This window comes from Synchiropus splendidus, chromosome 8 (assembly GCF_027744825.2).
Source record: "Synchiropus splendidus isolate RoL2022-P1 chromosome 8, RoL_Sspl_1.0, whole genome shotgun sequence".
Lineage (NCBI taxonomy): Eukaryota > Metazoa > Chordata > Actinopteri > Syngnathiformes > Callionymidae > Synchiropus > Synchiropus splendidus.
In genome coordinates this window covers 4,548,481-4,567,433 of record NC_071341.1, presented here as the reverse complement: position 1 = coordinate 4,567,433, position 18,953 = coordinate 4,548,481, and the positions used below count along the sequence as shown (strand labels likewise).

General features: G+C 40.6%; 1 protein-coding gene across 12 annotated transcripts in view; it reads right to left on the bottom strand.

Moving 5' to 3' along the window:
- myo18ab (myosin XVIIIA b) overlaps nt 1-18,953 on the bottom strand; it is a 62,377-nt gene that overhangs the window by 38,684 nt on the left and 4,740 nt on the right. For 7 of the 12 annotated variants that reach the window (XM_053872019.1, XM_053872020.1, XM_053872021.1 and 4 more), the window contains 11 exons: nt 9,805-9,837; nt 8,228-9,307; nt 5,245-5,310; nt 4,858-4,945; nt 3,819-3,925; nt 3,347-3,523; nt 1,586-1,796; nt 1,363-1,505; nt 1,181-1,281; nt 650-713; nt 402-546 (listed from right to left, as the gene is read on the bottom strand). In XM_053872019.1, the coding sequence (XP_053727994.1) occupies nt 402-546; nt 650-713; nt 1,181-1,281; nt 1,363-1,505; nt 1,586-1,796; nt 3,347-3,523; nt 3,819-3,925; nt 4,858-4,945; nt 5,245-5,310; nt 8,228-9,307; nt 9,805-9,837 (2,215 nt within the window). The remainder of the gene's footprint in view (nt 1-401; nt 547-649; nt 714-1,180; nt 1,282-1,362; nt 1,506-1,585; nt 1,797-3,346; nt 3,524-3,818; nt 3,926-4,857; nt 4,946-5,244; nt 5,311-8,227; nt 9,308-9,804; nt 9,838-18,953) is intronic. The other 5 variants (XM_053872024.1, XM_053872025.1, XM_053872031.1 and 2 more) reach the window with 3 other exon arrangements.

Below are 18,953 nucleotides of genomic sequence, written 5' to 3'. Positions count from 1 at the left end.
GAGCATGCATGCCATCTGAAGGGATCAGCTTGGTCAAAGCTCCACCAGAGTCACCAGACTTCAATGAGCGGATCTATTACAATAAAATCAAATTAAAAAAAGAAAAACACTATAAAAATAACCAATTCAAATTAAAAGCTACAGAATACAACGGCAAACCACCATTTATTAAATGTAAGAATGGGAATAGCATGAACAAGTGGTCTCATGAACACAGGCTTGCCACAGACGGCTTCTCAAGTAACCTATTCCTGTGACATGGGACTCTTTAATGACTGGCGGGATGACGTGGCGCCCTCATCACACTCTGGAGTTGTCTCAAAACACAACCGATGTAAGTGTGAGGCCAGTTAATAAACTAATAATACAGTATTTATCTCTTTCTGTTACTGAGTTCCTACCTTTGGTGGCACCTGCGGCTCCCAGGTGATAAATAGCCCCAAGGATAAACCAGAGAGCCTTCTGCTCCTCACTAGTAATGCCCAGCACCTTCATGGCTGCCTGTAGCTTGGTAAAGTGTTGCGAGGCGCGCTGCTTTTCTTCAGGCTTCAGTGACAACACAAAATATATGTATGTCAGTTGCAGACCTCCCTCTGGATGTGTGACCAACTGAAAATACTGAAATGCAGGAGCCGTAGCAGTTCATTACCTTGGAAAGATGGAATATACCAAAAGCACTGTTCTCCGCCAGGTGGTTGAAGTGTAGCTCAGTCCTTGAGGACAACACAAGCATGAACAATCAGACCCATTCAACATGCAAAATGTCAACTGATAATAAAATACTTGAATGGTAAAACAGGGATGGTCTACAGTCTATGACATGGACATGGGTACATCACAACATCATCTCAAACCAATCAGATAATTGCAAAGATCAAAACGTGTGCGAATGCATGTGTTTGGGTGTGTGCCAGTGTGCGTGTGAAGTTCAAGATTTTTATATGAAAGAAAACTATTTATGCTGCACTGTAGAGGAAATAACAGATATTCCTAATGATCACAGAAAATTAATAATAATAAATTAATCATTGTCCCTTGTATCAAACGCCGAACCTAATTTTTTTTGTGTGAACTGTTAGACCCCTAACAGACACTGTGCTAACACCTATGAATGAATTTTCTTCGGGAAACCGTGGAAAGGACCTTCGCTCAATGGGGAAAAGTTGGAAAGAATAATTACTTCAGGGTGCTGTCTGCTCCAGCCATCATGTAGTAGAAAACGTGGAAAGTGGATTCTCCTTCTGGCCGTCTGCTCACTCTCAACTTCTCCAGAAGCATAGTCTGTAAAGAGTTAGTTTGTTAGTTCATTTGTTTCTTTGCATATGTCAGGCAAGTGTGTAATCATGGGAGGGTTCAAGTTACCTGAATCGATGCTGAGGCCACCTGCCCTGCCTGGTCAAAGTCCAAGGACACTATATGCGAGAATCGACTGGCATTGGAGTTCATAGTAGTTGAGCTGTTACCAAATGCTTCCAAGATGGTGTAGACAGCCTGCCACTTCTCAGCTGAATCACAAAAGACAAGAACAGTGTCATTTGAGATTTGGGAGTGTTTTAAACAGTGCAACGGAGCAGATTCAACTCACCCGAGAAGATTTTGCCAGTGCTGCCTGCTATGGAGACCAGGTACTGGACCAAGTGCTGGCAGTTGGTAGTCTTTCCACTGCCTGTCTTACCCAACAGAACTATGGACTGATCCTGACGCGTGGTCAACAGGTTTCTGTAGGCTGACTGAGCTACAGAATATATATGAGGTGCTGAATCTTCACGCCTGCATCCTTTGAACATGTGCATCACCTGACAAACAGATTAACCAATTGCACTCATATCAGTGGCTTGGACTCAAAATCACTGAGGATTTGAACACTTAAAAATGCACAAGGATAAATAAAATCACTTCTGAACACGTTTAGAAAACAAGGTTGAGCTCAACACACTGTTGTCACCCGTCGTGTGTGTAATGTTTGTATTCTGAGCACTTTTGCCACTGCTCCGGTTTTTCTGGAGCTCTGCCCCCACAGATGTTCTCTCAGTTGCAACGCGGAGGTCCAGTCTGATGTGCCAAGTCTCAACATCTTGGCAGCATGAAAGCAGCCCATGAAAAGCCATATATTAGCGGAATCATTGATCAATGTGTAGGGTAGTAGTGGCTGATGGTTCGAAAATTACCGTACTTAGATGAAAACGTTATGTTGTGGTTTGATTTGATCCATTAAAAAAGACAACATGTATGGGGCATAAAATTACAAGAACAGTTCTTCATCCTGTTCCTTTTCAATCACTCTAAAATGTAAGATGAAATGTTACTGACAGTACATGTAATGTATCGTAAGCAATGTAATTTTAATTAAAGTAAAGAGATTGAATTCGAGATAAATATATATATATATATATATATATATATATATATATATATATAAGCATGAGCCACGCAAAAAAATGCCACACACATTTCTATTTTGCAGAGGATCACCGTAAAATGTATGAATTTGAAAAATGCATGCACAAAGACATACGCCGGACAACAGCCATCAACTTTGTGACACACAGGTATGTGTTTTAACCGCCATACTGCTGCTATGTCACATGACCAGCTGTTCAGGTGAGCCTTACAGCCTTACATATTTGTAGGATGTGGCTCTTTTCAGCAACACAGTAAAACAATGTGGCTGTTAGCCTCTGACTGGTTGGCCACCCCTGCTATATATCCTTAAAGAGCACGCTGCACCATACATCAGAAAACATTTTGGATCAGACCATCACTTTGTACAGGACAATGATCCAAAACACACTGCTGCTGGAACATGCATGGCATCCGAAGGGATCAACTGTGCCAAAACTCCACAGGGGTCATCGGACTTGAATGAGTGGATCTATTAAAATAAAATAAAATAAAAATGCTAAAAACAGCACATTGAGCTTTTGTATTAAAATTAAAAGCTACTGATACAATGCCATGCTCATTTGCAAAATTTAAGAATGGAAATAGCATGAAGAAGTCGTCTCATGAACCCAAGCTTGCCACACACTGGCTCCAGGAGCCACTGGAGTAAACATTATTCAAAGACAGTCCCTAAAGAAAAGGGGGGTCATTGTGTTGCTCGAATTTCATCAGTGGCCCCTGAAAGCTTGTATCACCTCAGCAACGCATTATTGTATTTTAAAAACCCATTCGATTATATTGCGCTGTCAATTTTAAATGACTTATTGTTGCATGTTTGATAGCGTCATTGTATCACATACCACTGTCCATCTTTGGTTGTGTATATATTGCTTTTTTACACAATTTGGATGCAAGTGTGAATATGTGGTGCACCATAAAATTGGAATGGTCAGAAACAGCTCACCTTCTCAGAATACATGGATGGGGTGCTAAGGGGATTGATGACCACCATGTTTGGTCCAGCGTAGGAGTGGATGAGGTTTCCTCCGTAGCGCTGCCTCAGACAGTGCATCACATTTGATTCGTTCAAGTACAGAAGAGAAGCCAGATCCTCTGCACGATCATAACTCGGTGGGTTTGCCTACACGGGTGTGATGACAGAGATGCTCATTTATTCATGAACACTATTATTAACAGTACATTATTTTAAAAAATTCTAAAAGAAAAAATGAAAGAAAAAAATATATATATATCGAGACAGGTGCTTTAGTTAGACAGATATATTAAGTCTAACATAATAGAACTAAACTACAGGTGTACATACACTCTATTATAAGAAGCGGTTAAATACAATACAAAATACAAAATACAAAATATTAAAATACACAAAATGCAAAACACAAAAAATGCATGGCATTTCCATCCATTTCACTCACTTTCTCAATATCATCCTCATCCACCTCAAGGAGAGACCCATCATATTCCAGTTTAATCTTCACCTTCCCTTCCGAGATGTCACCAGGTTCAGTCCTCACCACGGTAGCTGAACAGGACAAAAGACTACGATCAGTGGGAGGACAAAGAAACAATATGGGCCAACATGACGTAGCAAAAGCTATCCTTCGGGTGCTTTCACACTAGGGTTCTGTCTCGAGACAAAGCTCTTTCGTCTCAGAAGTCCAAGATGTGAACACAAGCGATTTGGGTTTTGCCCGCGGACCTGATCCCCGCCGTAGACCTGCACTTTGTCTTGTGAAACTCTCGGCGGGTGGCTCAGCGGGCGGTCAGCTTCACTCCTCTGACGACTCAGCGCTAGATGCCGGAAAGTACGTGTCCGGCGCGACTCCACAAAAACCTGATAAATGCCGGGCAGTAAAGGGTCTGATCGCTGTCTGGGCAGACAACATTATTCAAAAACAACTTCTCGAACTCCCAGAACACTGAGGTGTGCAGCCGGGAGCCTCTTCCGTTATTTGCTGCCCTCGTGTGGGCTAAATTAGAAGTGAAAGGCTCGCCGCGAAGTGAGGCAGACTCGGATTCAGGCTCCCGAGACAGAACACTGCAGTGAGAAAGCGCCCTTAGAGCAGGAGACTCTAACAGGTCCACACAGGGTGCAGGTTTAACCAATCAGGTGTCAGCCAAAACATGCATCACCAGACTGATAATTAACTAGCTCCAGCCATCAGACAATTGATTGGTGGAAAATGTGTACTCTTGGTCTTTGGTTGGAACAAAAACCTGCACCCACTGAAGCCCTTTTGTGAAACAGCTTCAGACCCCAGATATAGAGTAAGGATTATCTACATGAATCAGATTCCATTTGCGCAGGTTTAGATTATCTTTTATAGGGAAAGGGAGGAACTTTCTGGAGGCATTGTGAAACCACAAACTTCTGTCGAGATGGCTTGATAATTAATTTCATTTCATGATAATATTACAGATTTAACAGAAGTGAATACATGTGCTCTGACTCACCCAGGGAGAAGCCATCTTTGTGAACCAGCCAGACTTTCTCAGAGCCATACCAGGCCTGTTCTGCTGCGATCTGCTCTTCTGTCTTCACCTGAAGCAGTAGGAGAAAAGATTATTAAGCCTTCACACTGACAGCCCTGCTCGTCAGACACAAGGGACATGCTCGATTTGAATATTCATGCATTAGATATCAAACTATATTATTTCCCTTTTAGGCTGCAATGCCAATAGGAATCGATGAGAATACATTGTATATTTCATGTATCACTTGTGGATGTCAAACTATTTGACTAATTGGACAGAATATTATCTGAACAAGCACCAAGAGGGGAAATAATAAGGCACTTAATATGATGGAATGCATGAATCACACACAAATAAACACCACACCTGTGGTAGCCTAGCTGCAGTGTGTGTGGCCTGCAGTAGAGCTACAGGGTCTTCTTCCACCGATCCCTGGTGATGTGCCAGCATGGAGGGGTCAGAGGTCAATTATACGTGAGCAGGATAGTGATGAAAAGTAGTACAGTAGATTCTATTTTCTTCAACTTTTTCATTGATACATTGCGCTGTCATTGTTGCATTAAATGATGGACTATACATATTTGGAATTTCCACTCACGGGAAATCTTATTTTATATAAACTAAATATTATTTGGAGAAAGAAACTATCACAAAAAAGTACACAAGGTCTACGTCTCCTATGGACTATATTTCAATGAAGACCAACATGAATGTACTTCCTAATGACCTTGATAACAGTAAACTTTCTGAACTGCACAATAATGACAAGTGAAAAATCATGTCACACACTTTTTGACCTATATTAAAGGAGATCGTGAAATGTGTCACAACGTCATTGTGGCTAGTCGAGCAGCAACAATAGTTTCTCCTTGAATTAAATAGAAACAGAGGAAGTGTTTTTTATGGACCTGATTCAAGTATGTACCATATTTTCCGGACTATAGAGAGCACCGGAATATTTGCCACAACCACGAAATCTAAGAAGGAAAAAACCTCACCGGTCTATAAGCCGCGGGTGCACTGTTGCTGTCTGTGCCGCAGAAAATGCACGAGGATCACTCTAGGAATCCTCTAGTTCTAGTTTTGAAAACGGGTCCAGCGTTGAAGCTGACTCATGAAACAATCTCAGCAATGTTCTGAACTGGAATCATGAACATCCACTCTGGACGTTTGCAAAAATTTCTGATTCAGGTGGTGGATTACGAACGCTGCATCTGACACACACAAAACAACAGCAAATTTGGTCGCGGTTGATTCCGACTTAAAACGAAACATGAGAAAGGCTGGTCATTTGGCTCGGTGAAATTAATGATTATTTCTTGGGCAATATGCTTCGCGTTCCGAATGTCACGCTCAGACCGGTGAGTGTATAAGTTGTATTAGCCGCAGGGTTCAAACCGCGAGAAAAAAGTTGAGGCTTATAGTCCGTAAAATACGGTATCATTTAATTAATTCAATGTTAAAAGCACAGCAAATGAATTTACTACAAGGAGTTGTTTTTTTTAATGTAGTGAGCAAACATACTTTCAGATACACAGACTAAGTAGGATAGCTGTGGATGCAAGGGTCATTAAAAAAAACAAAAAACATGACCAATAATGTGTTGGCAAAGCTCTAGATTAGGTTGGTTGCAAGCCTGTTCTTGACACATTTCAGATGTCAGTGACAACCCTTAATAAGACCTGCAATAAGAAAGAAGATGCTTCACACAGTGCAACTGAAATCCAGTGCTTCTAGAAAATTCAAATCCAAATTAATGGAATTAACCCCAGCAGGAGGCGCCATTTATGAAACCCCAACACAGTATTAAATGTGCCAAAACTGCAATGGAGTGAGTCACACCAACCGATGCATCATTTGCACTAGACTATCACAACACAAACCATAGATTCCAGCTTTGTCAGAAAGCAACAACCAGAGCATCACAGTCACAAGTAAGACATGTTGAAAAAGGAAAGAAAGAAGGAGAGGCAGGCAGGAGGAAATAAAGAGTGAAGATGGATGAAGGAAAAGTTGGAGAAAATACATATACTAGGAAGAAAAGAGACAAGCACTCAATCAGTGTTCTTAGTTCCAGACAAAACACCATCCTTATCCACCTAGCTGTGTTATGTTTTTTGGTCAAACAAGCATTATTTTGTCACACGGGCATTAAATGGTATTTATCAAATACACTACTCACCGTAACACCACAAACAATGATGCAAAAATGAGTTATTATTAGTTATTTATGCTTCAGAAGTATGTGCACGCCTTAGCACCTTAACAAAACTATGACCGATGACTCATATAGATAGTCTCAAAATATTGACAAAAATATTGAGAGCGACACATTTCATTCAGTAAATTTCACTGATTCAGCTTCAGCTGGTCAAACAAGTGGTTCACAGAAAAATATAAAAAAATAAAAATAAAAAATACTAACTGCCACTTCCCGGATTCAATACCATGAACTTGCGCTATGCTCTACCCACGACACTACGACATCTCACCTGCTTCAACAAGGGAGATTTTATATATCTATTTCAACATTTTTCAACCGGTGTGGTACAGCAAACAAGTGTGCCGTGAGAGACTGTCAGGTGTGCCGTGGGAGATGATGACACACAGTGTTGCGCGCAATGCTCTTCTTTCTACTCACTCACAGCGAAAAAGCTGGTCGAATGTGCAGCTTCGAGTTGTTTCTAAACCTGACGCGCCTCTAATGAAACCTTCAAGACAGAATAATGGATAGTTACTCCACACCAAAAGACTGCACTGCAGAGCTAAGGGCTGATGTGACGTCTGCCTTTGAAAAGCTAGCAAAAACTGAATGCAGAAGCAAATAAATGCGCTCCAAAAGATGACGAGAGAAAGAATCGTTGTTATGAAGCAAGCTGAGGCAAAGAATGTTAAGGATATGTCTGGAAATTCACCAAACCAGAATAAAATCATGCAAAAGACATTGTGATAAAACTGAATGACGTATATTTGCCATAATGCCGATTAATTTCTGGAAACGTGTTTAAATATTTTATGCAATTTCCTCTGGGAAATAACATGCCCAAATTGCAGAGTGTCAGTACAGGACTTTCGACTAAACACAACTGCGCTTTGGCCTAGGTACCATTGGTGGTGTGCTTCTGGATCTTTTCAATGAACCAAGTGTGCCGTGGCTGACGTGACTGATCTACATTTTCAAACAATGTTGATTGAAAATCAACAACAAATTTTATCAATGCAGTCACCGGAGTGTAGATATCGTTTAGTGATTCGATTGTATGCTGTGTTTTATTGAGTCAACAGTCAAGAAAAACAGGTGAATGTCAAACATGCAACTTCACTTCTACACATAGGGTAAAAGAAGTACCTCTGATTTTGTCATGGTTGGTTGATGAGTGGAAATTGACGAAGGAGTGGGGTAGGAAGGACTAGTGCCATGGGTAGGAATCTGGGTACTACAGCTACCAGTCTGGGAGTTTTGACCATGACACAACGGAGGAGGTTTCTGAGACATCATGGGGGCTGAGAGATGACTGAAAGGCTTTTGAGTGGGGGCAGGTAAAATGCCTGGTGGTGTCATAGTTGAAGCACTATGTGCAGCAATCAAGCCAAAAACAGGTGGTGAGGATGTAGGTCTGGAATGACAGGTTTTGGTTGGAGGTGACTGTAGAGAAGGAGTCTCACAAGAATCTATTAGAGATATGGAGGATTGGCACACTGCCTCATTTGTTTCTTGAGTGAGCAAATCGCCATTTTTCAGTCCCTTTGTTGGCTTAACTTCTCCTTTTTCCACCTTCTTTTCTAGTTCTTTCTCCAACTCAATTTTTTCTGGACGGTCCTCCCTGCGTATCCTGGGGTGCGGCTCTCTGGTTCGTCCTCTGACCATAAGACTGGTCAAACCTCTAGAAATGTCATCCTCTGTTTTAATAGCATCATGTTTAAAAGAGAAAGCAGAGGTTGCAGGGGCTTTGGACATTGAAAGAGGACCATTCTTGGATGTGTCAGGATATTCTGAGATGCATTCTGTTGAGAACTCCACTTCAGGGAGCAGCTTTCTGACAACCCGGCGAACCACTTTCACCACCTTTTTTCGTCCTTGAGATTGGTCATCGGTACATTCAAGCTGGCTTGCGTCAGAAGATGGAACCTGAGCATCACCACTGGCCATAGTATTGAGTGACGTTTTGCCCAGGATGTGTTTTTGCTCTTGCATACTATGAACAGGTTGTTGTTCTGGCCTTCTAATTGTTGGTGCATTGGTTGGAGATTCAGAACTGCTGAAGCGCTCAGGTAATTTCACAGATGCTCGGTTTTTTGGCGGCGAGGGACTTCTGAGTCGGCCTTCTAGGGCAGCAACTGGTGCTGGACTACGGGCTCGATATATCCCGCATCCAGGTTCTAAAGCTGGCACAGACAAGGTACGGTTTGCCAAACCGTCATTGACTGACTAGTCAGAGACAAGGGGAAAAAAAGAGAAGAAATATTAGCCGTTGCATCATGAGTACACGCGCATGCCGAATTCCCACAATCTTTTCATGTTTCTATCAGCTCTGAATCTGACAAGTGAGTTCTACCCTAGTTACATACGCCTGCAGTTTGACTAAGTTTGGAAAAAGTCAGTGAAGACAGGAGACTGTTCATGATATATTTTTTTATAGCATAACCAAAATGATGTGAAAAAATATTTTACATACTGCCAAGCCATATGTGTAATCTGTTGCCCATGTTTTACCTACTGTGCAAAGCAAGATGAAATGTCACCTCAACATATATTACAATGTGAAGGACATACATCGGAGGTTCACATAGGCTGGATGAAGTTTGTACTTCAAGCTCCATCCAGGTTTGTTCAAACTTATCCCATGCACCAAACATTACACGGATCACGGGATCAGCTCGATTTTTGAAATCATCATTTGAAATTGTCCTGAAGTAAGTACTTACACTTTTGACTTCCACTTTGTTTTCATCTTTTATCTAAAGGTATCGAAATGAGAGGAAAGATCAGAACATACGAATCTCCACATCAGGTGCAACTTCATATTCTCTTTAACCGTCACTACTTTTCAGAAAATGAAATAAAATGTACGCAATTTCCATGAGTTGCTCAATGAGGAAAAAGCTCACTGTGACAAGACAACGGTAAAGACTGTTCTACAATAAAAAGGTATACTCAGTCATGCACCAAAACCATGCAGTGTGAAGATCAGTCCATTAAATATCCAAACAAGACTTCCCTTTTTCTCCCAGAAGGAAAAGCGAGACGAGAATGCCATGACGGCGAATCAGCTGTCATGGATTTTGATGGATAAAATGAGAGCAGAAGCTGGAGAACGGCTGGGTGAAGAAGAATGAGGAAAGATTAACAATAATTAAAAGAAAATTGCTACTATAATGATGATGACATCAGAGATATAGATATGGTTGTGAAACCCAGCAGTGAACTCAAATCAGTAATCAGCACGTGCAGCCCAGAGCACTAAACGAGTAGCAAACGCCAGTCTTAATTTTCGATATGATATAAAGCGTCAATACAACACTCCACTGTTGAATAGCCCAAACAGTGCTTGGAACAGTGACAGGAAAGATTTGAGCCAAGAATGGCTGCCCGTGTGAGCTCTCAAAGCGTAGCACACACTTTTGACATAGAAATTGTGCATAATTCCCACCCATCAAAAGTGTTTCCTTGGCTGGAGCTGGAATACTGTTCTCCTCAGCCACACCCACTGTGCTTTAAACCTCTTCAACTGGTCAGGAAACCTTCAGCCCACCTCTGCTGGTAGCTGCCGTGAGGAACACCTCCCACATGAACACTCTAGAACGAGGGCTGATGACATCAACACAGCGGTTCAAGGAGTACTGAGACTCACAACACACACTTATATTGCCTACTTTTATTATAACTGAGACTCCAACATTACCTACTTCAATTAACCAAGACTAACTGGCGGAGGATTGCTGTCATCTTAAAGGAGTATTTTCAGAATAATCAGTTACAACAGCACATTTTGTTGCACATTGTCTATAGATCATTCAAAACATTTTTTTATTTGTGAGTTCTGAGTTTTGATCCTAGTTTTTAAATGAATACTGTAGTTACTGTGTTCTCAGTGAATTTACACCTCCCCAAAAAAAAAAAGTTGCAGCATACATGCGACATGCATCTGCTCTGAGAGTCCCAGCGGGAACCACGCCACTGTTTTGTTTGTTTCAGTATAGTGATCATGCAATGTTGCCACAAGAGTCAATCTGTAAATCACTTTTAATACATAAACAAATGTTACCAAATATTTGAAATTCAAACATAAAAAACACTTTTAAGACTGTTAACATTTTAATGCCTATTAAGGACTTGCTTTTGGATTCCTGAATTTTTCAGACTGTCCAACCTTGATTAAACGACTCATTAAAAAAAAAAAAAAAGTCAAATGGCAGTTAAGGAGCTTTTTTTTTTTTTTCTTCTTTTTAATGTTTAAACATGACATCTTTTTTGACAGGTTTCATTCAGGTTTTAGGTCTGGTCACAGTACAGAGACTGCACTTTTTAAAGTCACAAACGATAAGATCTTAATTCTTAAATCTTTTAGATCTGGGTGCAGCCTTCAGCTCTTATGGGTGTATGCCTTCTGTAGAAAACATGGGTTATACTAGCTAAATCTCAGAGTTTGCATGGTAACACATCTTACTAAGATCATAACTATGTGACATTGCATTGTACTTGATCCCGTAACCCCTCACTCACAAGATACAGTATTAGATGAATACATATATATATATATATATATATATATATATAATGCAATAAACATAAAATGGTGCTTCATCATGATGTGGGATTGATTTACTAAATGTCCAATGTGTAACATGCATTAGTCAAAAAAGTCAGATCACAAGGATAGGTCCTCACTGCAAATAAAAAATATATGCAAATAAAATTTGTTCTTGATTGGAAACCTGTCAGGTAATAGCTCAATCTATTAGAAGCTTTTTTTTTTTACCCCGGGACCTACTTTCCATGTTTCCTGTGTGTTGATCAACCAGTTCCCCTGGTCATTCAAAGTGCTTTCTATCTTTTCCAAACGCCTGATTGATGCATTTGCCACGCACACAGCAAACTGTTTCAGCCATTAATAACAAAAAATAAACTGTATTCTCCTCTTCTAACCATTGCTGCTCTACTAATTTGTTTTTAAAACAACAAACATTGTTGTACAAGTACATGTTTTGTATTACAGGGTGGCCAACTCAAGCACACATAATGCCAATTTAGAAGGCACCCGGAATGGTAGAACAATGTATTATTTTTTACTTAAATTGTACTGAACTGTACTGAAACTGAACCGGAATCATGAATTAAATATTAGCCTACCTGTTCTATTAGTTTCCTGACCAATTCTTCACATTTATAATCCTGGCAATGCGGTCCAAAATGTCTCTCACCCAGACTTGTCCATCAGATTGCCAGATGGAAAAGCATGATTCATCACTCCAGAGAACGCGTCCCCACTGCTCTATAGTCCACTGGCGGCCTGCTTTACAACACTGCAGGCGTTTGCATTGCAATATTTATGAAAAGAGGAATACATCAAAAATTCTGTATTAATTAAATGCAAATATTGGATTATTCATCATTCATTTGATGATAGAATTCACTTTTTCTAAAAAGATTACATTATGATGGTTATAATTTATTATGCTTTCATTATAAATTATTTCCATAAGTTAGCTAAACCTCAATCAGTGAAGACAGAGGTCCGCCAAACTGTTTCCCTCAGCACAACTTGTAACCCATATAAGACCAGACCAGTTCAAGAACATGAGTTTCCAAATACTCCTTTGATACTAATCAATCAGCACAACAGTTTTCCAACCATCTTTATCAGAAATAATAACACAAAACATAATGAAAGAAAGCCCCTACTGGGCACCCACGCTCTAAAAATAGTTGACAATTAGGCATTCAGGCCATAGCGTTTGTTCACTGCAATTTATAGAACACGGTTGAAGATTTTGAAAAAAAATTCTACCTGACAGTGGAATTCCCTCTAAGACTCCGATATTCCCAGTAACGTTTCTCTTCTGAAGTCGACAAACTAAAAGCGTTACCAAGTGTCCAAAACACATGGAGTCACAGGCTCCCAAGCAAGAACAAGCCCTCTGATTGGCAGATTATTCCTGACCTGCCACTAACAAGAGAAGTCAGGACAGCTGTTGTGATATGAGGGTCTTAAAATAGAGGTCTGAACTGGGTGGAAACCACTGAGCCCACCGCACAGTCCAACACACATGCTTACAAGTGTTGCCAGTTGCTGTCATTTCAGCTGTTTTTAGGACTCTTTGTGTGTTGTAGGAGTCAACTCAAGTGATTGTGTGGTAACTACATTATGATATATGAATGTTGATCGAATAAATGAAGACAACTGAAAAAATGCTAAACACAATTCCGAATGGTTGAAATTAAGAGTGTGAAAAGAAATGCATGCCTGTTTTCCACTCCTTTCTGTGGGCTGGTGGGCTAGTCCCAAGCAGTCTAATTGGTTGAAAACCTCATGGGTTTGTCAGAGATGAACAGAGAGACACACAGCTTCACTCCTCTTCAGAGACGTTTTAAGAAGCACACATTTGAATATTAGCTCATCAAATGAGCTAATATTCTTAAACCACGACTCAATTAAGCGCCAAGTCAGACTGCTGCAGGTTCCCCTGGTTTATATACAGCAAAGAGATGACTGGAGTAATGTCACTTCTGTGATGGGGGTGGCGGCGTGAGCTCTACTGTCATTAGAAGAAGAAATGAGCAGCTGACAGGTATCCATTCGTTTCTGGGACCGCTAACTTTTAACTATTAACGTCAGAGGTCAGAATCAATTTATCAGGGCCATGGTTCAACAGTAACACTGTCATGTGTAGTCAACAAGGTGGACGCCGATTTACAGCAAGAGTTATCTAATTTAATTCACGAGTTCCTGAATAATAAAATGAAATATTCTTAGGAGACTGTTATTTGTATTGCAGGAATGATAGATGCTAAGCATAAGAGTAGGGATGCACTACTCGGGATCCTAAATACCAGGATCGGGATCCAGCCTCTTAAAGTGGGATTGGGCATCTGCGAACAATTGCCAATCTGGGAGCCGGTTCTGGCATTTAAACTCTCTTTAGTGCTCACATTGACGTAACACATGGCGCATGTCAAACTGATAACAAGGCAGCGACTAAAGATACACCATTACTACAGCGGGCTGCAGCTGAGATTTCGATTTCCACCCGAAGCTGAAGTACTCCACTCAGTCACGCCAGGATGGCTGGATCATGAGATACTTTATGCATTTAAAGAGACCAGGAATCAAGGATGAGATCGCTCAGTTACCAGTTAAACCCACATGTATTTGGGGCTCACCATACAATCACAGTCACCATTTGTGTTTGAAAACCATTTGGCTTTCGCAGAATACACGTAAACACAAAGGTGAAGATGACGCACATGATGTGGAAACATTGCAAAGCTTGATCAATCACTTCGCAAACACAACATATTGAGAGGTGTCACCCAGAGATCACAGACTCACAAAGCAGTCAGCTGCGCACTGCCATGATTCAGACACTGGAGCCCGTAACTTTTATCAAGCGATAAAAGAGTGGTCCCCCAGTAAAGGAATAAAGCATTTTTGCTGTTATTTAAGCAGTGTGTGCTATTGCTTTTATGTAACAGTAGCAATTGTAAGTATGGATGTATGTTTAAAACTTTAAAAGACACTTTAATCTTCATGATTGGAAATCAAATCAGAAAAAATGTGAATAAAACAGTTTTGAATGGAGAAAAAAAAAACAATTTTGAATCGGTATTGAGCTGAATTGTGAGATAGAATATTCATCCACTAATTTCCCAATATGGAAAATAAAGAGACTCAAGTCTGAAAGTGTCCAAATGCGAGTTGAAGCGTGTTAGCAACAGCAAGTTGACGCAATATTTTCCATTTTGTAATACGTATATTAAACCTGATGATACAGCAACTTTTACAATAGCAAAGGACTTCAGGTGATTTTTATGTGAGGGAGTATACTTCTTCTTTGGATGTGGGAAATCCAGCAGGGATGGTGACTTGACTGTGATTAGCAAAGTCACATGATGTATTCAAATGCATGATGCTGCTGCAGTGAATCACTGAATGAGAGCTATAATCACACGAGACAAACAGACGTCTGTGCGCGTGTCATGGCTAAGCATGTTGCTTCATGCTGAAGAGCATATGTAGGTCAGACACACAACATGCTGTTTCAGTGAACTCAAGCATGCACAGACTGAGGGAGGCAAAGGGACATTTCAAAATGTGTGTGTCCTAAACTGGTGATTTGAGTCGTTCACATGCTTGGTCAAAGGGCAAGGAGAAAAGCTATGGAGTGAATCTACATAAAGCAAAGCGGCAAGCAGTCCTATTTGGGTGTATTGATTTAACTCACTGGAATGAGTGAGTGGGTGACATTGACAGTATTGATGGGTCTAAACCAGGCCAGTGCCGATATCACAACTGCATCTGCTGTACAAAGAAAGAATCATAGGAGTACAATGTATTGCTGCGACACTTTCAGTTATTATCTAACTGTGAGAATATTCTGTAACACTATTGACTGTGTTTGTTTAGTTCTGCGGTGGCAATAAACACTAGTAAAAGACTGACAGCTCTGTTCATTCAATGGACCTCATAGTAGAACACCACTGTGCAGAAGTACTACACTCATGCAGAAGAAGGAAACTACAAATGAAGGTGCAACATCGGGATCATGACCGAATAGTGACTCAAAGGTGAACTCGGTGAGACATCGCAGTTTGGTGAATCTCTAGAGACTTTACTGTGTCCGTAAAATATTTACATACACTTGTAGCGGAACTTCTGAACGTTTCCACTTCGGACATTTTCAAAAGTTTCAGATTCTGAAACGGCGACAGATTCAGGCGACATTGCGTATGTCGTGCTTGGAATGGCGGATGTTGATAAGCGTTAGCGGTACTAACAGCTTGCTGCTGAGGAACCAGCGGTCTCACTTCCATGAGCCCGGAAAACTCTCCAAGCTCCCTCAAGTGATGGTGCTTTAAATGCCGCATTCATTTCGTGGCATTAAAGCCTTTTAACATGCTTCCCTGCACAACATTTTCCAGCGCATGTGCTGCAGGATGCAAACTTTACAAGACAGACAGAAAGAACCTCCACAGCAGTCATCCTGCTGTTGAGTCAGAAGCGATAAGGGAGGATATGAGGGAAAAGCCCCATTGAAGCAAGTGTTAAGTTCATACAACATGCAAAACTGTGTTTTGATCGTCTCAGGGTCGGTCACAACTCCAAGCCTTGCCAGAAGTAGTCGTGACTTGCGCAGAACACGACATCCAACTTGTTTACATTAAGATTGTGTGAAGAAAGAGCAAAAAGAAGGAAACAAATGAGAAAGATTTGACTACAAAATGAAAAATACAAACAAAGAGACTGTATCACATGAATCACACGTTGCTACTTCAAACCAAGTTTCTACAATACTGGAACCCAACAAAGAAGTTTTTGTGTATGCTGCTTGACATCGACAGTGACACTACTTTCATTTTGAGGGATGCAGCTGAAGCACTGGGTGCTGAAAGAGACCCAGTCAAACGCAAGGCGTCGACAATAACCTCCAAAACTAAGGTGGTGAAAGGACTGCAGGTCAAATTTAACCCCAAAATCAAACTACCGACCTGTTACATAAGACATTATATTCCTGCAAACAGTTCTCACATACCTACAAGCACTACTGCAAGAGCCTAGTCTCATTTGGAACATCTGGATGGTGAAATGTTCCCAGAGCTCGACTGTGAAGTTGGATTGCTTATTGGCTATAAGTGTTCCCAATAGGGACGCTCCGGTTTTTGCTGCCAATCAACAATACCGATCAGCCAGAGTGCCGATCACGACCGATCACCGATACCGATCACATGGATTGACAATGAATTTGTAATCAAAATGATGAGACCTCCTGAGTAAACTATGTGAAAACATCAACCTGATATTTTCAAAAGTTTCAGATTCAGGTGGCTAACAAACGTTGCACCCGTCTCCAAAACGGCAACGGAGTCGATCATTTCTGTCTCCACATAAACAACACCCGAGAAAGGCTAGTCATCTAGCTAGGTGATCAATGATTATTTCTTGGGCAATTAGCTTCGCGTTCCGAATGTCACGCTTGGACCAGTGGTGTTACATTAACAATGACGAAAGGCGTTTACAGTGCAGTCATTTCACATTTAACAGTTACACAAATGTTTAATATTCCTCTTCAGAATCTGAGTGGGTTAAAATCACTGAGTAAACCTCTGATACACACTATGCAACTTGTAATTTTGCAACAGTAGCACTTAAGGGGTTACTTAAAGAACATCCGAAGGCTCTATATTTAAACAATTATATTCAAACATGATTTCCAAAACACCAATCCCTCACATGGAAACAATGACTCTAACATACCCTCAGGTACCAAATGATGAAAATATGACATCTAAACTGCAGCCCAGGGATTCAAAACATGTACGGTCTTGCATGCCAATTTCCAGCACAGTCAAGCACTTGCCATTAGCCAAGACATTTTCCAGTGAATTTCCAGTGTCGTTTTTATTAAAATACATGCAGTGCAAGCAACACATAGTGTGTGTGTGACTCATAACATTACTGAAAACTTGTTATATGACATTCCTGACCCTTGTCAAGTCTGTCCATACTAGACTGTAACTCACACACCCACAGATGCACTACACACAAACACCATCATAGTTAACTCAACTTTTGCTAAGAAGATTGGAAGAGCAGACACCTAGTAATAGTGAAGGAAAGGCAATGCAACAGATTTTCTCTCTTAAACACGTGGCTTTGCTGACACAACTTAGACTAGAGCAGCTAAAAAGAAACATGAAACATCTTGGCAAAAGATTTTTCGAATGATTTGTTGAGGCGTGTGATTATTACGTTCTTCTATAATCTTCGACACAGAAAAACTTGTGTTAAAAAAAGAAAGCAAGGCAGTAGTAGAGGAAACACCATTGGAAGAGATGTTGCTCTGAAATGTGGCGTCTTGGATGGGAGTAACAAGAGATTAGTGTCCCATGTGTGCTCTGAAAGTGTGCCCATTGAGTCGGCACCAATAGGTGATGAATTAGTCACTACTTCTGAACAGTAAATTCAATGCTTTAACGTTTGAAGCATTACTCATTTCTCACATCACAAGAGTTTGGTGCAGCATAACGACATGGTACACTTCATTTATTCACCACAGGATTCTAAAGAGCTCAAGGAATGCTCTTATGCACATTTCTTTTCACTCAATTGCAGTTTTCATCATTGTTTATTTATTAATTACTGTTCTGACAGTTGGGTGAAAATAAAAAATAAATAAAACAAAAGAGTGATCAGTGATGCTGTCGCTTTGCACGTCACAAAAGATATGGTACCCATATACACAGTGGAAAAGACTGGGTTTATCAACCTACCCCAGATATGCTCTACGTAGGCCAAACTATTTTTCTGAACTAGCCTCGCCTGTACTGCATTTGAGAAAAAAAATCAGCAGAGAGCAGGAGAAGGGAGAGCTCCTAGGTAGTGGCGCCAGCTGGTACTTTAATTCCAGTTAATTACTCTAATTTATTGATTGATTGATTTTTAATGGAATAAAAAGAAAACTAGTGAGTCATCACTCACTTGTCTTCCCAGAATATATGAATAAAAAATATATTGTGAATCAAATTTTTCTAAAATCTTGTTTTTAGGCCACATCGCCCGGCTGCTATGGGAAACCCCGAAGAACGTTTACTGTTAATAACCCGCATCATAAGGTATCTAAATACACGGCCAGCTCTGTGAAATGGACATTTAATGTAGTGGGATAATACATTAGGAAAACAAGACACAAATATGTCAGTGAAGATAATTTCATTTAATTCTCCACAACTATAACCCCACAACAGTAGACGTTCACTCCTCTTCCTCCAGCAGAGAAAACTAGAGGCGAGATGTCAGGATGTGGCCTATTTGTTCAAAAGCAAATTCCACAAATACCAAAGTGAGACCTAAATGGAG